Source organism: Carettochelys insculpta, chromosome 9, assembly GCF_033958435.1.
Source record: "Carettochelys insculpta isolate YL-2023 chromosome 9, ASM3395843v1, whole genome shotgun sequence".
NCBI lineage: Eukaryota > Metazoa > Chordata > Testudines > Carettochelyidae > Carettochelys > Carettochelys insculpta.
This window is the reverse complement of record NC_134145.1, coordinates 35,476,610-35,502,668: the sequence shown is the minus strand read 5'-3', so window position 1 is coordinate 35,502,668 and position 26,059 is coordinate 35,476,610. Positions and strand designations below refer to the sequence as shown.

The following is a 26,059-nucleotide window of genomic DNA, read 5'->3' as shown; positions in this document are numbered from 1 at the left end:
AAAAGTCTTGTAGCACCTTATAGACTAACAGATATTTTGGAGCATAAGCTTCCGTGGGCAAAGACCCGCTTCATCAGATGCATGGTGGGGGGCTTCAGAGGGGTATTTAAAAGAGTGGGGTCCCAGTAAAGGGAGAGGGCCAGAGTTGACAAGGTCTATTCAGAAAGGTGGAAATGGCCCAGTATCAACAGTACTTATCAAAAGAGGAAAAAACAAGTCAGATCAGACAGGGGGACGTGAGCCATTGTCAGTGTCTAATGGGGACACTGACAATGGCTCACGTCCCCCTGTCTGATCTGACTTGTTTTTTCCTCTTTTGATAAGTACTGTTGATACTGGGCCATTTCCACCTTTCTGAATAGACCTTGTCAGCTCTGGCCCTCCCCCTTTACTGGGACCCCACTCTTTAAATACCCCTCTGAAACCCTCCCCGCCCCATGCATCTGATGAAGCGGGTCTTTGCCAACGAAAGCTTATGCTCCAAAATATCTATTAGTCTATAAGGTGCCACAAGACTTCTTTTAGGCACCTGGTAGCTGATCAGAACATTCTAAGGAGGAGGCTTGTGAGCTAGAGGCAGCCCTAATACACAATAGGATCTGCCCTGGTATGTAACCAGCTATTTGGAGTTCTTTCTCCAGGAGAGGTTTTAATTCATCCCCAGCTAGCAATGGGAGAAAAATTAATGGTTAAAATCAACAAGATACTGATTTAGCATAGAGACAGAGTACAGCCTCCTTACAAGCACCCTGCATCCACACAGACTCAACAGCCAGCCATTCTAACATACAGGCAGCTGCTTTAATTTGGACACAATATGCAGACAGCTGTGAATCTACACTAATTTTTAGATTCCTATTTCAGCCAATAGTGAGCCAGATACACATACTGATTTTCTTTTGACTCATTACAGCCAGGTGTGGACAACAAATACTCTCTTCCCTTTAAAAAAAACTGTACGGACTGTCCAGACAGTGCAGGTACAGCCAACTTTTAAAGGTGTCCTGTATTACCAAGAAGATGTATTTTAGGCTCGTAATTGTAACAGCCCAACCTATATTTCCAATAGTCAGCAAGTAACTAGTGAAAATTTCCTAACTGCTTACTTTTTTTCCCCCACCATTCCCAGTCTCCATTTTGAATTATACATGGGGGAGCGCAGGTGAAGGGGAGGTAAAGCAGCACTAGGGAACTAGAGTGGGTTCTGCTCTGAATTAAAGCACATTACAACCCCGAAATTGTATTAATAATTTAATAGGTACATAGTCTGAGATCTTTCCCATCCATAATATAAACAGAAACTTACCAGTTCTGGCACTTTCTCTGCTGCCTGTTCCATTGAGGGCTGCTCCCCAGGGCCATCCCCAAATCACTCCTCTGAATATGGAACCAAGTTATGCCATCAGTGTTTCAACAGCCTTCTGTCTTCATGAACTGGTGCTTGAACCAGGTTCACTTGTTGACTTTCATCTAACAGCAGGTGGTTGTCCTCTGGTGGAACTTGCAAGCACAAGTTTATAAGAGTGCTCTCTCAACTCAGCACGCTTTCATGCACCACTAGGTTCAATTCTCAGTTGAAGAGGCAAGATAATGGCGAATTCCCAGAAACGCCATAAGCATCTTTGATTCTGCTGTAGTCAGTCTTGAACTGCTTGATTGACTTTCTGCATTGACCTCCAGCTTGGCTAATCCCCAAAGCCACCAGCCACTTGGCTATAGCTTAGTAGACATAATGCTTTCTTGTGGTCTAGCTGAAGCTGAATGTCTCACTTACACTGCACAAAAGATTAACCAGAATCCATCTACGTTCCTCTAGCCAACTAGCAGCACACTTAAAGGGGGAATTATTAGTGCTGACTACAGTTAACACACAAGAATTAAGCATTTCCACCCACTAGTCTGCATGGAACTGAAGAGTTGAAGACCAAGCAGTTGTATTTGACCCAAGAGGTTGTTTCCAGTTCCTACGAACTGAGTGTGAATTTAGAGATTGAAGGGCTGGGAACAGACCAAGTGGACTGTGGGATAACATTATCCAGTTAGCAGACTCTTAAGACGTAACTTTAGCCACCCAGACCTGAGCTGCACCCAGACTTCTTAGCTCTTCCCAGATGTCATCCTCATTTGAATATATGCAGAGCATATTCTTCAACAAAGGCTCCAACATGGTTACATAACTACACAGAACTGACTTAGATGGGTTAGTCAGTCAGTCAATTAGTACTGGATATAAACAGGATCACCAAACTTAGGAAAAGCTATCACCAGAACTGACAGTTTGGACCTAATTCTAGAAAATATTACAACAGTAAAATAAAAAAATTCTCTTTATTTAAAAAAAATAACCAAATTACAAGATATCACATTTCTTAAGTAAAAATAGCCAAGCACTCCAAAGAATAAACTTTAATCCATTCACAGCCAGCAGAGCTTAGCAGAAGTAGTGGTATACATGAGATCTTTTGATTCTTCACTGAACAGATATTTCAGTAATAAAGCACTGTGTTTCTACAATCATTGAGGTAGGTGAGATTTTTTTTCTAACATTTCTAAATACTGATTTAAGTATCACTAATTTTTCTGTTTTGCATAAGCCATACAGAATCAGGATTAAGTATTGTAAGTTACCAAAACTGACTTGTAAGGTGCAAGGATGCACATGATACGGGGGTATCCATTTGATAACCCCAACTGCTAATGTTGGGTTTGTAACCCTTCCACTAGGAAATGTACAATTTCATAGGCTGCCCACTTATCTTCCTAACAGACCTTTTGCACAATAGTACACAGGTCTCAGGATGATTATTTATTGTCCAAAACTGCCTCCAATTCAGACAGCTGTAAATTCTAAACACAGAGAAAAACTTTTCAGTTATGTTAGACTTTAAGCTATGCAATACTTTCTGCAAACCTCTGAAGGGAGAACTTTTGTTCCAGATAACAAGGATGGTCACTACTACACCTTCAAAGCAGAAGCTATATGAGATCACTTTCCTCTTAAGTAAAAGTCAACTGATTGCAAAACAGCTCTCTTAAGGTAACTTCTTACATAAATCTAGTTACACACAGCCCTTTATCCAAAAGTTAGAAATATATATGAGAAATTTCCTACTAGAGGGACTAGAATACAATATTCAGTGACTCCTTTCAATCCAAAGTGACATATAGTAAACGCTTTCATATTTGGCAGCCCCAGGACCATGAGGGTGCTGGATATTAAAATATTCTTCATAATACCAATGTATACCTAGCAATGCAGACCACTAAAGAAAAACAAGATTAGATATTAAGAAACAAAAATGTATGCAGAGTGCTTTATTTACCAACAGCAGTATTGTACACTGTAAACTTATACTGTATTTACTTTCACTATACTGTACTTATAGAAAAAGTAACTAAAATTTACTTACAGTTAGAATGCCATTTTTTTGAGATTCCAGATGACAGAATGCTGGATATGAAAAAGTTTACTCTACATGGATGGATCAATCTCAAGAACAGAACACGCAGTAGGGAAGGGAGGATGAATTTATGCTTTAAATTGGACTTGTGAGTCCACAGAACACAGAAGTATGATATATACGCCGTGTCTACACTATCCAAAAAACTTCAAAATGGCCATGCAAATGGCCATTTTGAAGTTTACTAATGAAGCGCTGAAATACATATTCAGCGCCTCATTTGCATGCGGGCGGCCGCAGCACTTCAAAATTGACATAGCTCGCCACCGCACGGCTCATCCAGACAGGGCTCCTTTCTGAAAGGACCCCAGCTACTTCAAAGTCCCCTTATTCCTATCTGCTCATAGGAATAAGGAGACTTCCAACTAGCCGGGGTCCTTTCGAAAAGGAGCCCTGTTTGGATGAGCCCATGCGGCGGCGAGCCGTGTCAATTTTGAAGTGCTGCGGTCGCCCGCATGCTAATGAGGCACTGAATATGTATTTCAGCGCTTCATTAGTAAACTTCGAAATGGCCATTTGCATGGTCATTTCGAAGTCTGGGGCTAGTGTAGACACGGCCACAGGCAATATCAAGATAGAAAACTATTACCATGTATTTTCCTTTATCATACACATACAAGATTCTCCAATTGTTACACGAGATGTAGTTTATAATTTTAAATATCTATATGATGACAGGAAGAAATGGCAAGTTAAATCAAGTTCATACCTCAACACTTCTGATACTCTACATTTATACTTTTCACGTAACTCATTGCAGCATACAGTAATTATCTACAACTACTTATCTACTGCAACATTGACTAAAAGTCTTAATTTAACAATACATTCCACAAAACATGTGAAAATTGAACATCCAGTTACCTTTTCATCAAGAGGGAACTACCACAAAGATTAAAATTTTAGACAAAAGCCAAATCTGCTTTTCAGCCTCTCCATATTACACCCACTGAAGATGATGGGTTTTTCGTATATATTCAATTAACTCAAGTCCTATGGATTTTTCATAACTTAATAAAAAAGGAACTTAACTACTCTGAAATGTCCATTTTATTTCCTTTCTACACTGTAATACAGCAGCAGCATTTTTTAAAACAAACGTCACACTTTCAAATAATGAATTGCTTTCCTTTAAAGAAAAAAAAGGCTGTTGCAAATAATAGCACAACGATTCCTACACTGGTTTTAGTTTCACAGATCTATAAAAATGTTCACATGCCGTATTTCTGTAATTAGAGTGTTAGTTCAATGAAAATCATCTCAGATTTAGGTACAGATGAATAAATACCTGTGTATAACTATATAAGTTAATTTATCTGTTGCAAACAGTTATCTGCCTAGACTTTTGCACAACACCTGTCAACATGGTATGCATGTACCACTTTTAATAACCAAAGTAAAAACCAAACTATAAAACTCCCACTTAATATCTATATTGCAGTAGTATCAATGAGGATCAGGCTCCATTGTGCCTGGCACTTTGAGTCATTAATTTGGTATAGTATAAGTCTTCACTGTAATATACACATCTCTTCCAGCTATGATGAACACAGAAATAAACCTAATAGAGAAGGATGTACCTTATGTTTCAATTAATGATAATATGAAGTTTTCATATCAAACTGCATATGTTTTTCCCCAGAGATGAGGACAATGTTGGTTAATGAAGATCAACACAGTTATTATCATCTTTATTTAAAGCTCCAGGGATAACTCATCTTCAATTTGAAAAAATACAGTTTCAGTGTAGTTATGAAGTCCAACGCCACCAAGCAACTTTCATTCTGTCCCACACGGCAGAGAATGAATCAAATGCAGGTCGGACATCCAAGATGGTGAACTGATAATTCTTATCTACTTCACCACCATCATAATAATCAATCACGTATCGAATTTCCTTTCCACAACGATCAACAATCCAATCATGTCTGTCAAAAGGAAGTTCATATCTGGAAAGAGAATTCAGTAAATTAACACCAACTACTTAATCAAGAGGACATCATAAAATGGGCACCAAAGTGATATGGACTACAGGCTACTTTATGACAACAAAAACATTCAAAAATCTTGCCTCTATTCTGGTAAATACAGTTTGAAATTGTACTTCTAAAATGTTTTGTAAAATTACTTCTACATCATACTTCAAAATATAAGGACAACCCCCACAGTTCTACTCCTGCAAACATACCCCATCCAGGAGCGTATTCTGGCTCTGGGTGAATACTCCTTAGCTTTACCTCCAAACCGGATCAACGACGGTCCACATGGGCATTCCCTAAATACATATTACACCATTAAAAATACACGTTCAGTTTTAAAACAGATAACACACAGTTTAGGAACTAGTTTTACTAGTACATAAATTGGGTATTAGAAAAAGCTATGGTAAAATATCAGTTACTGAAACAATAAAATAGCTACTTTAAAACAAATTTACATGGTAGCAGTAAGCTCTCAGTAAATGTAATAGTAAAAAGTGTGCCCTAACATATCTCATCGGTATCTCTATTGGAGAGGGCAGCAATAAGAGCGCCCATGATAGAAGAAAACACTAGAGATTATTTCTGGCCAACAGTATTGTGCTGGCAAGATTCTTTCTGAACAGACCACTTAAGTGGAGAGGATGACTGTGGGTTAAGTACTGCCCAGAGCCAGGGAGTTTTGATGTAAAATGGCAAAGTTGGGTCCTGCACCAAAGAGCTGATGATCCCAATGTAGGGGGTGTTTCAGAAGAAGTTGATAAGGTAGACCTCTGCTGATTCTCAGATGACATATGTTTCCTTAGGGAAGAATATGCCAGAGGTCTATAACATCTTGAATGGTATGGAGAAATTGAATAAGGAAGTGTTATTAATTGTCACACATCAAAATCAGGGATCACCTAATTCAAATTAATAGACAGCAGATATAAAACAAACGTAAGAAATTCTTCACACAATGCACAGCTAACCTCTGGATCGTCTTGCCAGGGGATGTTGCGAGGACCAGAAGTATAACTGGGTTCAAACAAAGAATTACATGAGTTCATGATGAAAGGCAAGATGGTCAGGGATACAAGTAAATGCTCAGGGGATACCTAAAGACACTGACTGCTACATGCTGGGACTGGAACACATGATGGATTTCTTCTTCTGTTCACTCCCTCTGAAGCAATAGCATTGGCCATCATCAGACAGCAGTATACTGGACTAGATGGACCACTGGTCCGTCCCAGCATGGCCAGTCTTCTGACTATACATTACCAACACAAATTAAAGCAGCCCCATAGTTATACTAACCTACCTCTGAGACTGGAGCATACCGACCCACATGATGGGATCGGTAATCAGCTTTCAGACAGCCCTGTCAGCAGTATACTGTACAAAATACATCTCAGATGTACGATAATCTAATACAATAGATTTTAAGACCAGGAAGACACTTGTGGTCTTGTCTGATCTCCTACCTAACGCAAGTCATAGAATTTCACCAGTGATTCCTGCACATCGCCTCTCCACCAGCACACCCTACATCCTGTGGCTGAAGTACAACGTATCTTTTAGAAAAAGAGATCACAATGATTTGAGGACTAAAAGTGACAAAGAACTTACTCCATCCTTGATAATATGTTCCAACGCATTAAAAATCAGCATCTTATTTCCAGTTTTAAATTGCTGCTACCAAACTTTCAGCCACTGGATCTTATTAAACCTTTGTTCCTAACTAAGGGATTTTGGTACCAAAAACCAAACAAGCCTCAATCTTGGATGACAGAAAGGATGACCAGTTTTGACGATGTAACATCCAAAATTAGCCTAGCAGACACACAACACTAAATTAGTCAAAATCCCTTGCAACCACAAATCCAACTTACTTGTATATTCTTCTGCACTATTATAAGCATTGGGCCATTTTCTGGATAAAATGAAACCATTCCAACCTTTAAAAAACTCAAAGTAGCAACAACAAAATGTTTTTGTTTGTTGTCTCAAATGTACTTACACAGCATGAAGAGCTTCCCACTTTAAAATCTCTTTCCAAGCCTGCTCATTGTTCTGATTATGAATTTTGATAATATTACTCATATCTTTAGGGTTTATGTCATCATCTTTCCACATCCACCTAAAAAAGGAAAAATGTTTTGTAAACTTTTACAATTTTGAACTTAAATTTATTATCTCCACTGAGAGGTTTAAGATGTGCTCTAAAGTTACAGAACAACTCTGTCAAAGCCCCAACCCATGAACTGCTAGCTTCTAGTGCCTGGCTTAGTCCTTTTAACCAATTAACTATAATTTGTACATAGAAAGTTATCTAACAATTACAGCTTGGCCAAATAAACAGCATGAGCTACACACCATAAAGGTATTAGAATGTACTGACAAGGCTATCTAGTTAGTTTACGTTTTGCAACATGTAGAAAATTGTATAAGATGCAGTCCAAATTCATTTCTATAGATGAAGGAAAAAATGTATTTAATACATTTAAGATGTACAAATAATTCTTATTCCCTAATCCTACACACACATAAGAGCTAACATTTAAGCATGTGTGTAAATTAAAGTTAAACATCTGCATAGAGATTTGCAAGACTGGGCCTTAGTGTAAAGACTTTTTATTATAAGTGGTAAGTAAAAATTTACAACTTTTAACCCAGTGCTACAAATTACTATATTTTATCTAATAAACCTTTAAAAAGATAGCTTAAATATGACAATTTCAACAAGAAAACACTTTAAGCGTGTATTACTTGTATGAAAAAATTATTGATCCTAAGCATTGTTTAGGCTAAGAAACTTATGCTTCATTTAGGCCGTCTACAACTGGGATTTTCTTTTTTAAGCACACAAATCACAAAATTTCTAAGACCATTTCCATTTCTATGATGCTAAACAACACTAGGCAACCTCAAAGTCATGTCTACATTGATGACATATTTATGATTTGGACCCATGGTATAGAGACTCTAGAAGAATTCCACAGAGACTTTAACAATCTGCACCCCACCATCATCTTATGCCTCGATTACTCCACGCGAGAGATACATTTCCTGGACACTACAGTACAAAGCAAGGATGGCCTGACTGGTACCACACTGTACTGGAAACCCACTGATCGCTAAACTTACCTACACGCTTCTAGCTTCCATCCTGCACACATAACTAGATCCATGGTTTACAGTCAAGCCCTTAGGGTACAATCGCATTTGCTCTGATCCTACTGACAGAGACCAAAAACTACAAGATCTCTACCAAATATTCATAAACCTGAATTACCCACCAGGAGAAACAAAAAATCAAAATCAACAGGGCCAGACGAATACCCAGAGACCAGCTACTTCAAGATAGGCCCAACAAAGCCAAGAACAGAACACCATTGGTCATTACCTACAGCCCCCAACTCAAACCACTGCAACACATTAAAGACCTACAACCTATCCTTAATCAGGATGCCACACTCCAGAAGGCCCTAGGTGACAGGCCTGTTCTCTCCTACAGACAACCTCATGAGGATTCTCACCAACAGCAACAGTCTATACTGCAGGAACACCACTCTTGGGACTTTTCCTTGCAACAAAGTCCGCTGCCAGCTTTGTCCACATATCTATTCTGGCAATACCATCACGGGACCTAACCAGGTTAGTCAAAGAATCATGGGCACATTCTCATGTTCCTCAACTAACATCATATATGCCACTATGTGCCAACAATGCCCAGATGCTTTGTATATTGGACAGACTTCAAACTCTCTCAGACAAAGAGTTAATGGGCACAAAACAGATATCAAAACACTCCTGATCCACAAACCAGTTAGTCTACATTTAATGGAGTGGGCCATTCTGTTAATGACTTAAGAGTCTGCGTGTTACTGAAGAGGAATTTTCACAACACTCTTGGAAGAGAGGCTGCTGAACTCTCTTTTATAGTCAAATTTGACACATTAACACGTGGTTTGAACCAGGATGGGAATCTTCTGAGAACTATAGGGACTCGTTTGCATACTTGGCTTAATCTAATTCTTGACCCACGCCCCCTTCTGCCCCTCTATTCTGATTTGCTCACCTAGATAATTTTTTTTCTGATTTCTCCACCTTGATTACTGTTTTTGGTTCTCTGTGCCTTAAATATTGAGTCTGTTCTGGTACGGCTATAGTCTGAAGAAGTGGGTCTGTCCCACGAAAGCTTATCTAATAAATTATTTTGCTAGTCTTTAAAGTGCTACTTGACTGCTTTTTTGTTTTGATAGTATATAGACTAGCATGGCTTCCTCTCTGTTACTATTCATGTCTACATTAAGGGAGAAACTCTACCTAAAATAAACAACTCCAGCTGGATAATGTAGCTGGAACTGAAAGACCTTAGGGCAGTCTCCACCATCCCCAGTGAGGAAAGTCAATGGGAGAAAAGTTCCCATTAACTTCCCTTTCTTCTGGCAATTGGAAGGGGTACCAGGGTTGATGGGGATGCCCTCAGCATTTGATTTAGTGCATCACTACATATGCACTAAATTGAACCTCTGAAGATCTCTCTCTGCAGCATCAGTGCTGCAGTAAGTGCAGACATACCCCTAGTTATAAGCAAAGCTCCTGTAGCCATCAGTGTTTGTAACACCACTTGATTTTAACCTATTCAGTGAATGTCTAACTGCTTTTACGATACTCCTAGACAGAAGCCTGATCTGTACTAGGGGTTCCATATTGCTAACACCAGTGAACCTGATCTAGTGTTCACGATGGTGAACCTTTTATTCAAAGAAGACTAAAAAAAAACTCATAGTGACCAAGTTTTTGAAACCAGCTTAATTCTTAATTAAATGCTTACAAAAGCAATGTATAAATTATTCTGCAGCCTTCAGGCTAGCACACATACTATTGGGCAAGAGAAGTTTACTTACCCTTTCCTCAGCATAGCATTCCAAAACATTTGCTCTGAGGGATAAACCCATTTTTGATTTGAACGTGCTCTAGGAATGGAAGATTCTTCTCTGGCAGTTGACAGTGGAAATGGTTGATCTGGGGATGGTATTTGATTAGGTGGTGGCATCTAAACACAAATGATTATTTTAACAAAAGCTCAGAACCAAAAGTGTTCTGCTATCTCAGAATACTTTTTAAAACAACCACAATAAAACAAGAGTTGCTACAGACATCGAAAAGCATAGCCCTATAGAGGTTCTGAAGAAATAACTACTCCTCTTCTCAAGTAGGCATGGATGAGACATACCAACAACTGCCATATGCCCTTTTTCTCCTTTTTAAACCCAAATCTCCACATCACAGTTTTACTTTAAATAATAGGAATCTTACTGAGGCCATGCTTCAGATCCCTCTGAGCAACCCAATCAGATAGCATTCAGACATCTGCCAGCCTTGGAAATATTAAATGAGCCATTAACACACATATAGCAGTGGTTTTATGGACCACCATATGCATATTTGTTAAGCAGACGTTACAATTGTAAGGACATGCCTTACCCAAGTGGAATTATTTTAAAAATAGAACAAATTTTAGGCCCTAATTGTTCAGCAATTACTCTTAAGTGTATTCACAAAACAAATATGTGACCAGGAAATTCAGTATTAAAGATATAGACACAGTTTTAAAATGCATAGTTCTTTTATATGTGCTAGTGCTGCTGAGATCTCATTTTCATAGTTAACACACTTCAGAAACATGGTCTTAAAAAGACACACAGATGCCATGAAAGTTACCCTATTTCTAGGATCTATGTCATCTTTAATTTGAGATGTACGAGATTTCATAGGACACTCCACATATTCATATGCTCTATCTTGATGTGCAGGTAAAGTATTATTTTGGTTTTCAGCACCTTGGTCAGGAGATTTCATGTGCACTGGACAACCTGATGAAGAAAATTAAACCATATATTAGTACAAAAAAAGAATTCAAACAAATGTAATGGGACTTGAAAAGGGAAGAACATCAAGTGCAAATAGGTAAGTGTCAATTTTCTTAGAGTTCCCCAAACTGAAGTGTAAAACCCCTGCCATTTGCTCTTTCCCTCCAATTACCGGTTAACAATATGATGTTATTTCTTACCATTTAAAAACAGCAACATATTGATACTGACAGTTCCAATTAGATGAAAGTAATCTGAACAGCCAAAAAATTGGCTGTGTTTTTTTCATTACTATGCTTGTAGTTTCAATGATTCTTGAATTTAAACTGACAAAAAAACAAAATTTTGCAGTTTTTGTGTATGTCTGTATAGGTTTCTTAAGAGCACGCAATCCATATATTTCACCTGATAAGTTACACACCAAAGTTTCTGATTAAATGTGAACACCAAGCAACTCAAACAATTCACCTTATTTTTTTTTTTTGACATCCATTTGCAACAAAAGCCCTATTCCTGAAATTCCAGACCCTACGTGGAGCCCTTCTAATTTAGTTCAGACTTTCTGTGGATCTGCCTATGCAGATGAGCTTGCAACATCTGGAGCTCAGGAGAGAACCATGAACAACAAACTTAAGAGAAAAGAGTAAATACTAACTTGCGATCACTCCATATAGCAGAGCTGGTGATTAATTTAATGGAGACCTTGTAACAGTTACTGTGGTGAACCATCCACAGAATCAGGATTGCCACAATTATTACTGCAAGCAGCTAGTACAATACAATTCAAGTACCAGAAGAGTTTCTATTATGAAACGTTCACATATTCAAATCTTTCAAAACCAGTTTATTTGGGACTGATGTTCCCATGCTTGTTTCTACGCAAACATAAATCTATTGGAATTTTCCCCAAACTTTGCAGCCATCCAAATTCTCTATGGATACTAAATTTGAATAAATTTGGACTGGAAGTTATAAGGAAGCAAACAAAATTTCACAACTTCAGGAATATATATTTCTGTACATATTTAAAGGTGAATTAAAAGCTACATCCCAAAGCATTTGAGACATCTTAAACGTCAAGACTGTAATAAGAAATTTTAATTCCCTTTCAGAATTCTTAAAAAAATTGAAACTTAAGATTCATAGTTAGTGACCAAAAGGCACGAAGTGCAAATGTTAAGGTTTGGGAAAAAGAACATCAACTCTACTGCTTTGCACATATACTGATTTTTTTCCTTAATATGTATGCAAAAGTATATACCTAAGACAAAAAGACATGCAACACAACTACGTAGGTATTGCCATCTGAACTGAGTTTTCTGCATATCATGATTTATAATGACTAACTGTGAAATCCCAAATGGTTAGATTGAAGTAGCTTTTGGCAACTACAGTTTCAAAGATCTAGAGTCACTGAGACCATGTGAACTTAAATAAATAAATACACCTACACATTTAAAAAGCACATTTGGGAATCAGGTCCTCTTACGATCCAAGATCTCAGATCAGAGTTCTGTTGAACAGTGACAGAGCGATAGCTGTGTTAGTCTGTATTCTATCAAAACAAAAAAGCAGTCAAGTAGCACTTTAAAGACTAACAAAATAATTCATTAGGTGATGAGCTTTCGTGGGACAGACCCACTTTCTTCAGATCTGTCCCACAAAAACTCATCACCTAATAAACTATTTTGTTAGTCTTTAAAGTGTTACTTGACTGCTTTTTTGTTTTAGTTCAGAGTTCTGTAATTAAGCACATGAATAGCACATATATCAATGGAAAAAAAAATGCAACTTTAGACCTTTACTGCAGGAGACAGAATGCTGAACTAGTTTTAGCATGTAAAACAGCTCGGTGAGAAACTGACCCATCTTGATCTTTAAAAATACAATTACTTGCTAGTTGCAGTTGTGAGGGGAAAACGCTTGCCATACTAACATCCTTTGCTAATAAACAGCTATCCTTCCTTGCCAAATCGCTTTCAAAGTACTTTTCTAAGGCTTAGATTTTGTTTCACTCAATTTTGATTGTAGTTACCTTCCATTTTTTCCTGATGCATCGGACATTCTGAAGATGCAGATGCTGTTTGAGGATGTACAGATATATCTGGTGAATGAAGGGAAATAGATGGAGATGAAGCAGATAAACCCATCGCAACTTTTAATTTTCAATCAGTTTTGAAGAGAAAAAAATCGAATATCTAAAAAGACAAAATGATAGACAATACTTAAACATAACTATGAATACATTTTCGATAGAAAAATATATAACAAGCAATTTCAATTAAAAACAAACTTGGACATGATCAAAGAATAGTCAGCATATAAGTACAGTAAAAGCCTACAGAAGGCACATTTGGTTGCCTGGCTGGGGCTGTCAGAGCAGGGCCAGATGCCCACTGCTGGATGAAGGGGCAGAGCGGGGCCGAATGCTGGACCCAGCTTGACTATGTGTCAGTATCAGGCATTCGCAATTCCCTGAGGATACCAGATAATAAAGTTTTTACTGTATTTCATGAATTCATCATTAATTGTAAATTTTGACAGTTATCAGCAAAGTGTCTGGTTTTTTAGCGAATATCCAGCTATATATGAAGCTATATATGATGCTATGTCAGAACAGCACAAAATGTTAGTCCAAGTCCTGCAGTCTTCAATAAAAACAACTATTATTTTTATGAATCACAGCAGCTTGGGTTATAGTCTGGCGCTGCCTCAATTTACCATGTGACTTTCAAAAATAACAAGCAGTCCTGTGGCATCTTAGATACTAACCAATTTATTAGGTCATGAACATTCCTGGGTAAAAGCCACTTATTCAAATGAAAATGGAGTGGAAAAACAGAATCCAGGGTTTATATTGCAGGGAGTGTATGGGGACAGGGGAGTTATGTCACTAATAGGACTAGTTAATGAGGCAAATTACGTTGGATGTGTGTCATTCCTGTCAATACCAAAGGTGGGACCTTCAGTATGCATGGGTCTACCATAAAGAGCATCTTTAAAATTAGCACCTTCTTAGACAAGCCATTTGTTTCCTCTGTGTACACTGCCACAAATACCAAATCTAGTGACAAAAATAAAATCCTATTGTTGCTCTTTTTCAGGGTGTACGACCTAATTAATACTGGTAATGAAACATGAACTGAATTGGATGATTTCCCATATCAACACAACTGCTTGTTTAATTATTATGTGTAAGGTTAAATTCTACGCTACCTACTACCACATATCCTATTACCTCATTTGAAGGGAAGAACAGACTTGAGGTTAAGGCAGGGTTTACACAGCAGTTAAGGCACTGTATGTGGATTTTTAAGAACTGCTTCATTCAATTTCTGATTCTGCCTGACTCTGGATGACCTTGGACAAATCACCTGATTGCCCAACAATTCAGGTCTCCTTCTGTGACGTCGGGCAGAGACTCCCCACTTCCACGGGACGGTAGAGAAAAAATGTACGAGCCTCCAGCACGCGCCCAAATGACGTGGTGAGTCACCCGCACCCAGCCGTGACCCCAGGCCTCGCTGGAAGACGGCGAGGCGCGGGTCCGAGGAGGGCCCTGAGCTGGTCCGTAGGAGGGCGCCCATGGCAGTACTGTGGGAGCGACGCCCAGGCCGCCCGCAAGCCCAAACAGCCCCCAGCCTCAGCACAAGCGCGGCCCTCAAGCTGGCTGGGCGGGCAGGGCGGGGACACGCAGAGGTCACAGCGCGCAGATCTCCCCTGGGGCTGCCCTGCCGGAGGGGCGTGAAGGAGGCGGACGAGGCTGAGGCTGAGGCTGAGGCTTCCGCATAGCAACGCTCCCACTCGACTCGGCTGGTCCCCGATCCCCCTCCCCCGGGGGGCGGCGGAGCACGTGACCTTGGCAAAGTGAGGCCTGCCGCCTACCTGGACACCGCAGCACCTCCCCCAGGGAGCGGCTCTCGCAGCCACGGTACCTTAACGTCCTTTCAGCACAGCCAGCAACGCCCGCCACCACTGCGGCACGAGACGCCACGCGTCGCCACTTCTCGCGTGAGCCGTCAGGCGCCGCTCCCTCTACGCGGGCGCCAAAACAAGAAAGAGGGTAGAGCGAAGGCGGGGGGGGGGGCTTACGGAGTGGGAATTGGGCGTGCAAGACTTGCTGCGCGTGCGCAGTTCCGCGCCTCCTTTTCTGCCCTGAATGCAGAGCTAGCGGGCGGTCCGGCCTTGCCTCAGGGACAACGGGAAGGCGCATCATCCGGGCACGCGCTGTTAGGTCCCCAAGTGGTGTCAGGTTGGTCAGGCACCAACACCGCAGTTTCGGGGGTCGCTCAGTTATGCTGGGCAGCAGCTGGGGCTCCCCTGTTGAGCTACTGCGTCGACCCCCATTTCTGGCCAGTCTTCTCTCCCCTGCACCGCCTCGACGAGCCCCTCCTCACTGAGCTGCAACCACCAGCATCTAAACCCATCATGACCCTCTGTGATGGGGTTCTGGGGTCCCCAGTGCTCTGCACCCTGTCTGCAGGCAGGAGAGTCTCTCACTCAGCAGGAAAACAGCGGGTTTATTAGTCGACAGGACACAGCATCGTTCAGAGGAGTCAGTACAGCAGGCAGAGACAGCCAGTCCAATCCATGTTGGGGAGAGGAGGCCCCGAGGGGCCCCCAGAGCTGGGGCCTGGCCCCCTCCTTTGTCTCTCTCTGCCAGCCCAGACTAACTGCTTCCAACTCCCAGTTCCAATTCAAACCCCTCAGGCTCCACCTCCTCCTTTGTCTGCAGTACAAAGGTGTTACCTGATTGTCAGGGTTACCCTCAGCAGGAGCCCCACACCTTCTGTGAGCCACACACACAGGTATCCCCCACTCCATCACACCCTCCCCCTTCTGAGCGTCCCAAACCTAGGCACCCTTGCTGGGTCCCAATGGCCTTTACTTGTCCTTGTGTAACTCCTCCTTGTTCGCTACCCCAGCATGAGGTTATTCAGCACAGGGGGAGCCTTGTGAGTTCTTACACAACTGAGGGAGACTAGCCCTGAGGTTCCTTGGTGTCTTCTGTGTTGTGTGTTAATGTGTGTGTAACTTAGACAGACCACCAATAATAGGCTTCATTTGTGTAAAAAAATAAAACAGGATCACAGTTCAGCAGCCCCTCTTCTCTGCTTGCAGCCTCTCTGCTGCTTCCAGCTCAGTCTCTGCTGGGGGCAGGGGGCACATTCTGGCAGAAACCAGGAAATTCTCCCAGCATGCCATAGTAATTAGTCCACAACTTGTAGTTCCCAGGGTTGCTGCTGAAGCACACTGGTCCTTGGGCTACATGCGCATCTGGAACCTCCCAGCAAGGAGGGATGTGATATTTTACTTCTGATATATTTATCGTATCTGATGTAATTGGAATCCTCAGTAGCCATGTAAAATGTATATTTGAATCCTTTTAAACTTCTCACCTCAGTGATCTCTTGCATGTGTTTCAGCCTTAAAACTTACCCAACATCAAAATTTTGGCTACATCCTACCATAGTACAGGACTATATTTTATGATTGATATATAATATGCACAATTTCTAGCTACTGTACACACACAAGCCTTTGTGAAAGGCACACAAAAGTCCAGTTTCAAGGGGTAATTATTTTACTAACCACAACACAATTAGAAAAAATCCCACAAGGTAAAATTGCATTCTCTTTCTTTATTATGAAGTGCCAGTACCTTGTGTACAACATGCAACTTATTGCTTATTGCCATTATCAATTTCAGCCTACAAAAGCAGTTTACATCAATTTATACAAACTGCGAGGCTGTTCAACTAAAATGTGGGATACTTACAATCCCAGTGAAATACAAACATATTGTTCAGATGATTATTCTACAAGCAAAATCCATAACATTTAATTCACATCTTATTAAAATGTACAAATTTTATAATCAATCCACAGCATTACCATTACCTTTCTGAATTCTTGAACACTACAATGGTTGCCATACAAATAAGCCCCATTACAGTTTGCCATTAATAATGTTACCATGAAATTCTAAGGCAATGCTGCAATATTAGTTTTACTGCAAACAAAACTGTAATGAATTTTTGGCAGTCAACACAGCAAAAACTGTTTTTAACTTCTCTCCACATGTAAGGCATTTCATACTGTATTTATCAAGTTTGTCTAAACAGAGCCTTTAATATTATGGACTTAACTGCAGTTCAAATTGCAACTAATATTCTTCAACAATCTGTAAAATCAGTTTTGTATTTGGTTAGTTGCACTTTAAGTGTTAATAATTTTAAATTCATAATTGAGGTAAAGATCTGTAAATAGTTGTGTGTGCACGTGTGTGTATATATATATGAACTTGAATAAATGTACACTACACGAGTTCTACATTCATAATAATCTGTTATTAGTCAAAAAAAATTTTCAGTGTGCTGATTGCTCTCAGTTGCAAATTCAGGATAAAATTATAACTAATTAACTATCAAATAAATTCTTCATTACATTTGGAAGTTTCCTTTATGTCTGTCACACTTTATAAAATTTTACCTTTCGAACTTTAAAAAAAAGCTTATGAAACTCGTTCAAATTGGAAGGAACACACTCCGCTAATTTTTCATATGCTCATTTAAAGCATGGTACAAAAATCAATAGAATATTTGACATGCAAAGCATGAGGAGGATATACTACAAGGGATTTTGCATCCATGTTTTAGATTTCACTTTCCAGGTAGTAGCATATAGCTCTAATATATACTGAATTATAATATGATTCACACTGAGGCAGTAAAGACTGAATTATACTGAGTTCAACTAATTTCATTCATAGGCATTTCTTTTATGCAAAGAAAAAATGAACTATTGTAAAGTAGATATTTACTATTATTATCTCAGGTGCCAGGCATCACACCATGACACTGACATTGGATCAGCCAGATATGTGAATAATTTTGCCACCTAAAATCATTTGCTCTATAATTAGCTTCACTTTATCACCAGGCTGCAGCATGCCTTCTCTTTTGTTCTTACAACAAACAAACAAGAATTTCAGAGTAAAACGTGGAGAGTAAGGTGGCTCATGGGCTGCTTCTCTGTAAAGAGAAACTTGAAATTGAATTAAGAAAATCATAAGATCTTCAGTTGATCAGCAAGCAGTGACAGGTTTTGCTCATTGTTGGATGGATATTACATTTTATGTACACCCCATTTATTGACATCAGGATCTCACTGGTGAATCAATATTCTATCTTCATTTACTAATTATTTGACATAATGTATAGGTTTTATTACAATGGGTTAGGAACAAGGAAAGCATCTTCACCCCTTGTTAGCAGTTCATGAAGTTGTAGGACAAGCTTCTTTTAGATCCCGTGTTTTGTGAAAGACTCTTAATACATTTGCTGTATCTGGATCATCTTTGTAAAAGTTTCAAAATCTTGACAATTCCCCTTCAAAGGTTTGTTTCAAACATTTTTTCTCGCCAGTAAACATGGCAGCAAGACCACATGTGGAATCATCTTGAAGTGACCCTTCTTTTCTTGGACATGAAGCAGAAAAAAAAACATGCAAAACTTTACAGATTTTTTGATAAATTATCTTGCACTGACAACATGGCAACTGATCAACAGCCATGCCAAAAACACCTTCTGCTTGTCTGTTAGTGACTGATAATTTATCACGCCTGGGGCTTGTCTACACAAGCCCATCCTTTGAAGGGGCATGTAAACGAGCCCAAGCGATCTATAGCAATAAGCTGCTGTAATGCATATGCAGCAGCTCGTTAACTTAATTCTCGTTGCATGAACTTCAAAATTGCAGACTTCGAAGCACCGCCAACCTGTATAGCCGTGGGCACTTCAAAGTACCCGCGCAACTTTGAAGTGCCCTTACTCCCAAAACATTTTGGGAGTAAGGACACTTTGAAGTGGCGCAGGTACTTTGAAGTGCCTGCTGCTACACGGCTTGCTGGCACTTCAAATTTTACAACTTAGACGTTCCTCCTCCTTAAGTGCCATGCCAACTGGCGTAGGCGATCATGGCCCTCCACCCGTCTATTCTCAGCGCCTTCTAGCATTTTTACAGTGCTTCCGCACCGTAACCAGGAAGTAATACTATCTCATAATTTCTCTCACTGCCTACCCCTACCCCGTTTGCCATCTAATTTCCCCATCGTTATTAGGTGTTCAAGTCCTAATTTCTTCATTACATGTCCTATAAATTTTGCTTGTCTTGTCCTTGTTATCACTAGCAATGATCACACTGTGCTTCAATCAAAACAGACTCATTCGTCCTCTTAGCTGTCCATGGAATACACAACATCCTCCTTAAAAAACACATTTCTGTGGCTTCAATGGACTTCTCAAGCTGATTGTCCATCTTTCAGACACATATAATAATATTGGCTCACTATAACATTGCAAAACTCTTTCCCTAACTTCTAACGATAACAACTTGTTAGTGAGGATACTCATTCTCTGGAATGCAGACTTCGCTTGTGCAATTCTGCATTTAACTTCTGTTGTACACCTACCATCTGATGTGATATAACACCCCAAGTATTTAAATTTAATCACCTGACGTATAACTATCCTGTTCACACTTATGTCGCACCCTGGCATAACTTTGCTTTTAGTTATTACCATTGATTCCATTTTTGCAAGGTTTAACTTAAGTCCCTTCAGCTCACTTACCCTGTTAACTATGTTGACTTATTCTTGAAGATCTGTTTATTGTTCTGCAATTAAAACTGCATCGTCAGCATATCAAAGATTATTTAAATTGTATCCACCAATATTTAACCAGGAAAACCCTCTATTTTTTGCATTATCCTTTCACTATACAAATTAAAAAATCTGATGAAAAAACACAACCCTGTCTAACCCCCCTTTTTATTTTCCTATAGTCACTTAGTTCGCCACCCATTCTTACAGCTGCTGTTTGATCCCAGTATATATTCCCAATTATTCTTAAATCCTTTCCATCTATGTCCAGTTCCTCTAAGTTTTTTATCATTTTATTGGGCTTTACCCTATTGAATGCTTTCTCAAAGTCTACAAAGCATAAATATACGTCCTTTTGTACTTCTAATGCTCTTTCTATTGATGACCATAAGATGTCTGGCACTAAACATTAAACTGGCACTAAACATTAAAATCTAGATCAGATCAGACAAACAATCACGTATAAAAGAATCGACTACATCTGGGATGGGAAGACAAATAAGCAGAAGCAAATCTTTAAAATGCTTCTACACAAATGGTAGAAGTCTGACTAATAAGATGGGTGAACCAGCATACCTTATATTAAAGGAGGAAATTGACATAATAGGCATCACGGAAACCTGGTGGAATGAAGATAATGTATGGGACACATCATACCAGGATATAAAATATATCGGAAGGATAGAATGGGCCGTATGGGTGGCGGAGTGGCACTGTAGCTGAAAGATAACATTGAAATCAAATGAAATAAGAATTTTAAATGAATCAAAATGTTCCCTAGGATCACTATGCATAGAAATTCCAAGCTCTACTGAGAATATAGCAGTAGGGATATATTACTGACCGCCTGATCAGGACAGTGATAGTGATGTTGAAATGCTAAGGGAGATTAGAGAGGCTACCAAAATAAAACACTCAATAGTAATGGGGGATTTCAATTATCCCATATTGACTGGGTACACGTCACATCAGGACGAGATGCAGAAATAAGATTTCTGGATGCCGTTAATGACTGCTTCTTGGACCAGCTGGTACGGGAACCCACAAGAGGAGGGGCAATTCTCGATTTAGTACTGAGTGGAGCGCAGGATCTGGTCCACAAGTTCACTATTACAGGACCACTTGGAAATAGTGATCATAATGTAATAACATTTAATGTTCCTGTGGTGGGAAGAACTCCAACGCCCTGGCATTTAATTTCAAAAGGGGGAATTTTGCAAAAATGAGGTTAGTTAAACAGAAATTAAAAGCCAGAGTGACTAGAACAAAACCTGCAGGCTGTATGGAAGCTTCTCAAAGACACTATAATAGATGCCCAACCTAAATGTATACCCCAAATTAATAAACATACTAAAAGACCGAAAAAAAGAGCCACCATGGGTTAACACCCACGTAAAACAAGCAGTGAGGGATAAAAAGACATCTTCAAAAGGTGGAAGGCAAATCGTAGTGAGGTAAATAGAAAGGAACACAAACACTACTAAATTAAGTGTAAAACTGTAATAAGGAAAGCCAAAAAAGATTTTGAGGAACAGCTAGACAGAAGCTCAAGAAGTAAAAGTTCAGAAAAGGGCAACTAAAATGATTAGGGGCTTGGAACAGGTCCCGTATGAGGAGAGGCTAAAAAGATTGGGACTTTTCAGTTTAGAAAAGAGGAGACAGAGGGGGGACATGATAGAGGTATATAAAATTATGATAGGTGTGGAGAGGGTGAATAAACAGAAGTTTATTTACTTGTGTCCATAATACAAGAACTACAGGGCACCAAATGAAATTAATGGATAGCAAGTTTAAAACTAATAAAAGAAAGTTCTTCTTCACTCAGCACATAGTTAACCTGTGGAATTCCTTGCCAGAGGAGACTGTGAAGGCTAAGACTATAAGAGAATTTAAGAAAGAGCTAGATGAATTCATGGAGGTTAGGTCCATAAAAGGCTATCAGCCAAGGGTAGGAATGGTGTCCCTGGCCTCTGATTGTCAGAGGCTGGAGATGGATGGCAGGAGACAAATCGCTTGACCATTGTCTTCAGTCTACCCCCTTTAGGGCACCTGGCACTGGTCACTGCCGGCAGACAGGCTACTGGGTTGGATGGACCTTGGTCTGACCCAGCATGGCCATTCTTATGTTCTTATGTAAATAGCATTGGTAGTACCTTTATCTTCTACAAAGCCACAATGTTCTTCAGAGATAAGTGATTTTATCCTATTTTGTGCCCTGTTCCTGAGGATTTTTCAAGAGTAGTTTGGTAACGTGGCTCATGAGACTTATTGTCCTATGTTGCTCACATTCAGTAGCCCCTGGTTTCTTAAGTAAAGCAACAAAAACTGACTTTGGTAAGTCCACTGGGATATGACCTGTATTGTATATTTCATTTAAAAGTTTTGTAACTACATCAGTACCACTACATCAATACCAAAGTCTTCTAATGCCTCAATCATTTCGCTCGTAATACTGTCTGGCCCACGTGCCTTGCCTCTTTTCATGCTTTTTACAGCTTTCCTTACTTCTTCCTGAAGTATCTGTGGACCATCTGCAGTTTTACCCAAGATGAACTTTTAAGACCTTACTTACATCATCGTACAGTTCTCCTATGTATTCTGACCATCTATGTAGAATATCCGATTTCTCTGTTAATATCTTGCCATCTTTTGATTTCAAGCAGCCAGATGATAAGCATGATCTTTTTCCTGTTACCTCCTGTATGCGCTTATGCATCTCTTTTGTACTGCTTCTGTGCTGCTGTTCTATTATCTTACAGTGCTCATTTTGCCAATTCTCCTTCACAATATTACATTTGAACACTGTTTCCTTATTCAGTTTTTCATATTCGTTTGCTTTCCTCTTATTTAGCCTGCTTTTGTCCATTAACTGCAAAATTTCCTCCATCATCCGTTTCTTCTTTGCATCTCTTTTCTTTATTGGTATGCTCTCTGCTGCGGCAGCCATAACTGAATCCCTCAGCGCTTCCCATGTTTTTCGACATCACTTAGGTCTCCTAAGGCACTAAATCTATTCTTAACAGCTATACTGAATTGCTCCTGAACTTCTCTATTTGTTTGCAGTAACTTTAGATCCAGTTTTATGTTTCTCTCTGCTCTTCTGATTCTCTTTAACTTTGCTCTCACCAGAACATGATCACTACAGCAATCGGCACCCAGCATTGCTTTAGCTGATATGAGAGCATTTCTGAATCTTTTATTTATCAAAATAAAATCAGCTTGGTTTTTGACATTGTCTCCTGGACTCCTCCATGGCCACAGCTTTCTTGGATGTTGCTCGAACCATGCATTCCCTCTGATCAAATTATGAATTCTCACCCGTTCTACTAGTCTTTCACCTCTCTCATTTCTACAACCTAGACCATGAGGCCCTGCAAATTCTCTGTTCTTTCACATCCAACTTTGGCATTGAAATCTCCTTAAATAACTGTTATTTCACCTGACTTACAATAATTCTTTGCTTGCTTTACTTCTGCATAGAACCCTTCTGTGTCTTCTTCTGAGCTATCTGCAGTTGGGGCGTAAACCTGAATTATGTTCAAGTTAAAAGGCTTGCTTTCCATTTTTGCTAGCAGGACTCTATCAGATATTGTCCAATAACCTTTCAAGCTATTTGCTTCTCCAGGACTTAAAATGACTTCTACACCTCTTTCATGTTTTTCTCCACCTGAATAAGCTAATGTGGTAATACATATGACCTGCAGCACCTCATTGCTATTCACAGCTCAGGCTCGTTTACATGCCCCCTTTGAAGGAAGGGGCTGGTGTAGATGAGCCAATAGTGTATGTCAAAAAATGTGGTTACATTCTAAGACAACGCTATACAACTCAAGCATATTACAGTAAACCTTTCATATCCAGCATTCTATCATCCAGAACCCTCAAATAACTGGCATTTTAACTAAAAGTAAATTTTAGATACATTTCTGCATAAGTACACTACAGTGAAAGTAAATACAAATGAATACAGCAAATACGGTATAAGGTTGCAGTGTACATTACTACTGTTGTTGGTAAATAAAGTACTCTGCATATATTTTTGTTTGTTTCTTAATATCTAATCTTTTTTTCCTTTAGTGTTATGCATTGCTAGATATACCTCTCAATTATCCAGAATATTTGACTATCAGGCAACCTCCTGGTCCTGGGGCTGCCAGATATGAAAGAGTTTACTGTATTTTGTCACATTGGCTAATCCATTAGGGCTGGGAGTATAAGGCTATGTCTACACTAGAAAGACACATAGTAGAGAGGGAATATATCCCTTAGGCCGTGTCTACACTAGCCCCAAACTTCGAAATGGCCATGCAAATTTACTAATGAAGTTTACTAATGAAGTGCTGAAATACATATTCAGTGCCTCATTAGCATGCGGGCGGCCGCGGCACTTCGAAATTGACACAGCTTGCCACCGTGCAGCTCGTCCCGACGTGGCTCCTTTGTGAAAAGACCCTGCCTACTTTGAAGTCCCCTTATTCCCATCTGCTCACAGGCGGGTTCCCTTCGAAAAGGAGCCCCGTTGGGATGAGCCGCGCAGCAGCAAGCCGCATCAATTTCGAAGTGCCGCGGCCACCCGCATGCTAATGAGGCGCTGAATATGTATTTCAGCGCTTCATTAGTAAACTTCATTAGTAAATTTGCATGGCCATTTCAAAGTTTGGGGCTAGTGTAGACACGGCCTAAGGGATATATTCCCTCTCTACTATGTGTCTTTCTAGAGACATCCTACTTAGAACACATACAGAACTCCTGGATTCTTATGCCATGGACCCCTTCACTCCCTTTTTGCTTTTTAAAATAGTGTGGCAGTCATGTTTGTTACCAGTGTAAGTGTTTTAGTGTGTTTGGTTTTGCTGATTACAGTAGTTTTATACTACTAGACAGCCCTCTTCAATTTATGTTAAAATATAGAAGTAATTTTATTCAAATATTGTCACTGTAAATTTAAAGCAATTTTAAGTAGATTTTAAAAAATTCTTATAGATATTAGAGATTTAGACCTAAGGTCATTGTGTCTCATCTCCCTGACAGCAGGATTTCTTTCTGTAAAGATATGGTACATTTACAGTTCAAAATTAGGTTGAGAACTTACTGAACTTCTTTGTATGGGCAACCTGTTTGCAAAGATACAATATGATCCAGATGTACAACTTACAATTAGACTAGGAAAGAGAAACTATTATGGAATTCTTACCACTTTAAAGTAAGATACAGGTATCCATTAAGAAGTTCTCTGACATGGGCCTATAAAAGTCTGGCTCCAAACTACATTGAAAACTACACAACTACATTATGACACATACATCAGGCAGAATTTTTTCTGCAATAAACATTTTTAAACGAATTCTCTACTGTCTATGTAAAGTATACATAACTATAAGTGGTATATACAGTAAACTCTTTCATATCCAGCAGCCTTGGGACTGGGAGGTTACTGGATATTCAAATGTTGTAGATAATAGAGGTATACCTAGCAACGCATAACACTGAAGAAAAACAAGATTAGATACTACAAAATAAAAATGTATACAGAGTAGTTTATTTACCAACAGCTGGGTCCCTGCCAGCTTTAAATGCAGCCAGATGCAGGGAGCATAGACTGCATAGCATACACTGACCAGGTATCTCCGCGTCCCAGCTGGTCAGTGCCATGGCGGACCCCTCTTTTGAAAGAGGGACCTGCAGAGCATCTACACACTCCTTATTTCGGAAGAGTCTTTCAGAAAAAAAGGTTCTCTTCCTAATCCAGGAGTGAAAAACAGCTTTCGGAAGTGGAGCGCATTCTTTCGATCCCACATTTTGTGTGTGGACAATCTGCAAGATCTTATGGAACAGGGCCTGCTTTTCCAAAAGAATTTGCTAGTGTAGATGCGGCCAGTGAGAGAGCGCAAACAATGGTAAGTGGAGTTGACAAATGTTGTATGTTTAAAAATTACAGACCACTGTAGCCTCCTGGAGAGTTTACAGGTGCTCAGTATGATGTGGCATGACCAGTTCGTACAGTGCCATGTATTACATGAGAAGACGATATCAAGATATTTTACATTTAATACTCCTATGCATAATTTTAAGAATGAGTTAAGTACCAGATAAAA

At 39.6% G+C, this 26,059-nt stretch overlaps 1 protein-coding gene across 5 annotated transcripts; it reads right to left on the bottom strand.

The window, feature by feature from the left end:
• Positions 1 to 3,908: 3,908 nt before the first annotated feature.
• HCCS (holocytochrome c synthase) lies at positions 3,909 to 17,730 on the bottom strand. 5 transcript variants are annotated; one of them, XM_075002801.1, is made up of 8 exons: positions 15,187 to 17,730; positions 13,337 to 13,405; positions 11,153 to 11,304; positions 10,336 to 10,484; positions 7,443 to 7,562; positions 6,412 to 6,457; positions 5,650 to 5,736; positions 5,273 to 5,410 (listed from the first exon to the last, which is right to left on the bottom strand). In XM_075002801.1, the coding sequence occupies exons 1-7, from the start codon at positions 15,515 to 15,517 to the stop codon at positions 5,695 to 5,697; spliced, it is 909 nt and encodes a 302-aa protein (XP_074858902.1). In that variant the 5' UTR covers positions 15,518 to 17,730; the 3' UTR covers positions 5,273 to 5,410; positions 5,650 to 5,694. The 5 variants fall into 5 exon arrangements, with proteins under 5 accessions (XP_074858901.1, XP_074858905.1, XP_074858904.1 ...); XM_075002800.1 differs by lacking the exon at positions 6,412 to 6,457 and having other exon boundaries at positions 3,909 to 5,410; positions 15,187 to 17,704; XM_075002804.1 differs by lacking the exon at positions 6,412 to 6,457 and having other exon boundaries at positions 3,909 to 5,410; positions 13,337 to 13,499; positions 15,237 to 15,373.
• Positions 17,731 to 26,059: the final 8,329 nt, after the last annotated feature.

Excerpts from the sequence above, each read along its gene's own strand:
- HCCS (XM_075002800.1), bottom strand. The coding sequence starts at position 15,517 with ATGATGCGCCTTCCCGTTGTCCCTGAGGCAAGGCCGGACCGCCCGCTA. Across the intron at positions 10,485-11,152 it reads ACATAGATCCTAGAAATAGG|ATGCCACCACCTAATCAAAT; the intron begins GTAACTTTCATG and ends ATTTGTGTTTAG. Across the intron at positions 5,737-7,442 it reads TGGGAAGCTCTTCATGCTGT|GGAATGCCCATGTGGACCGT; the intron begins GTAAGTACATTT and ends ATATGTATTTAG.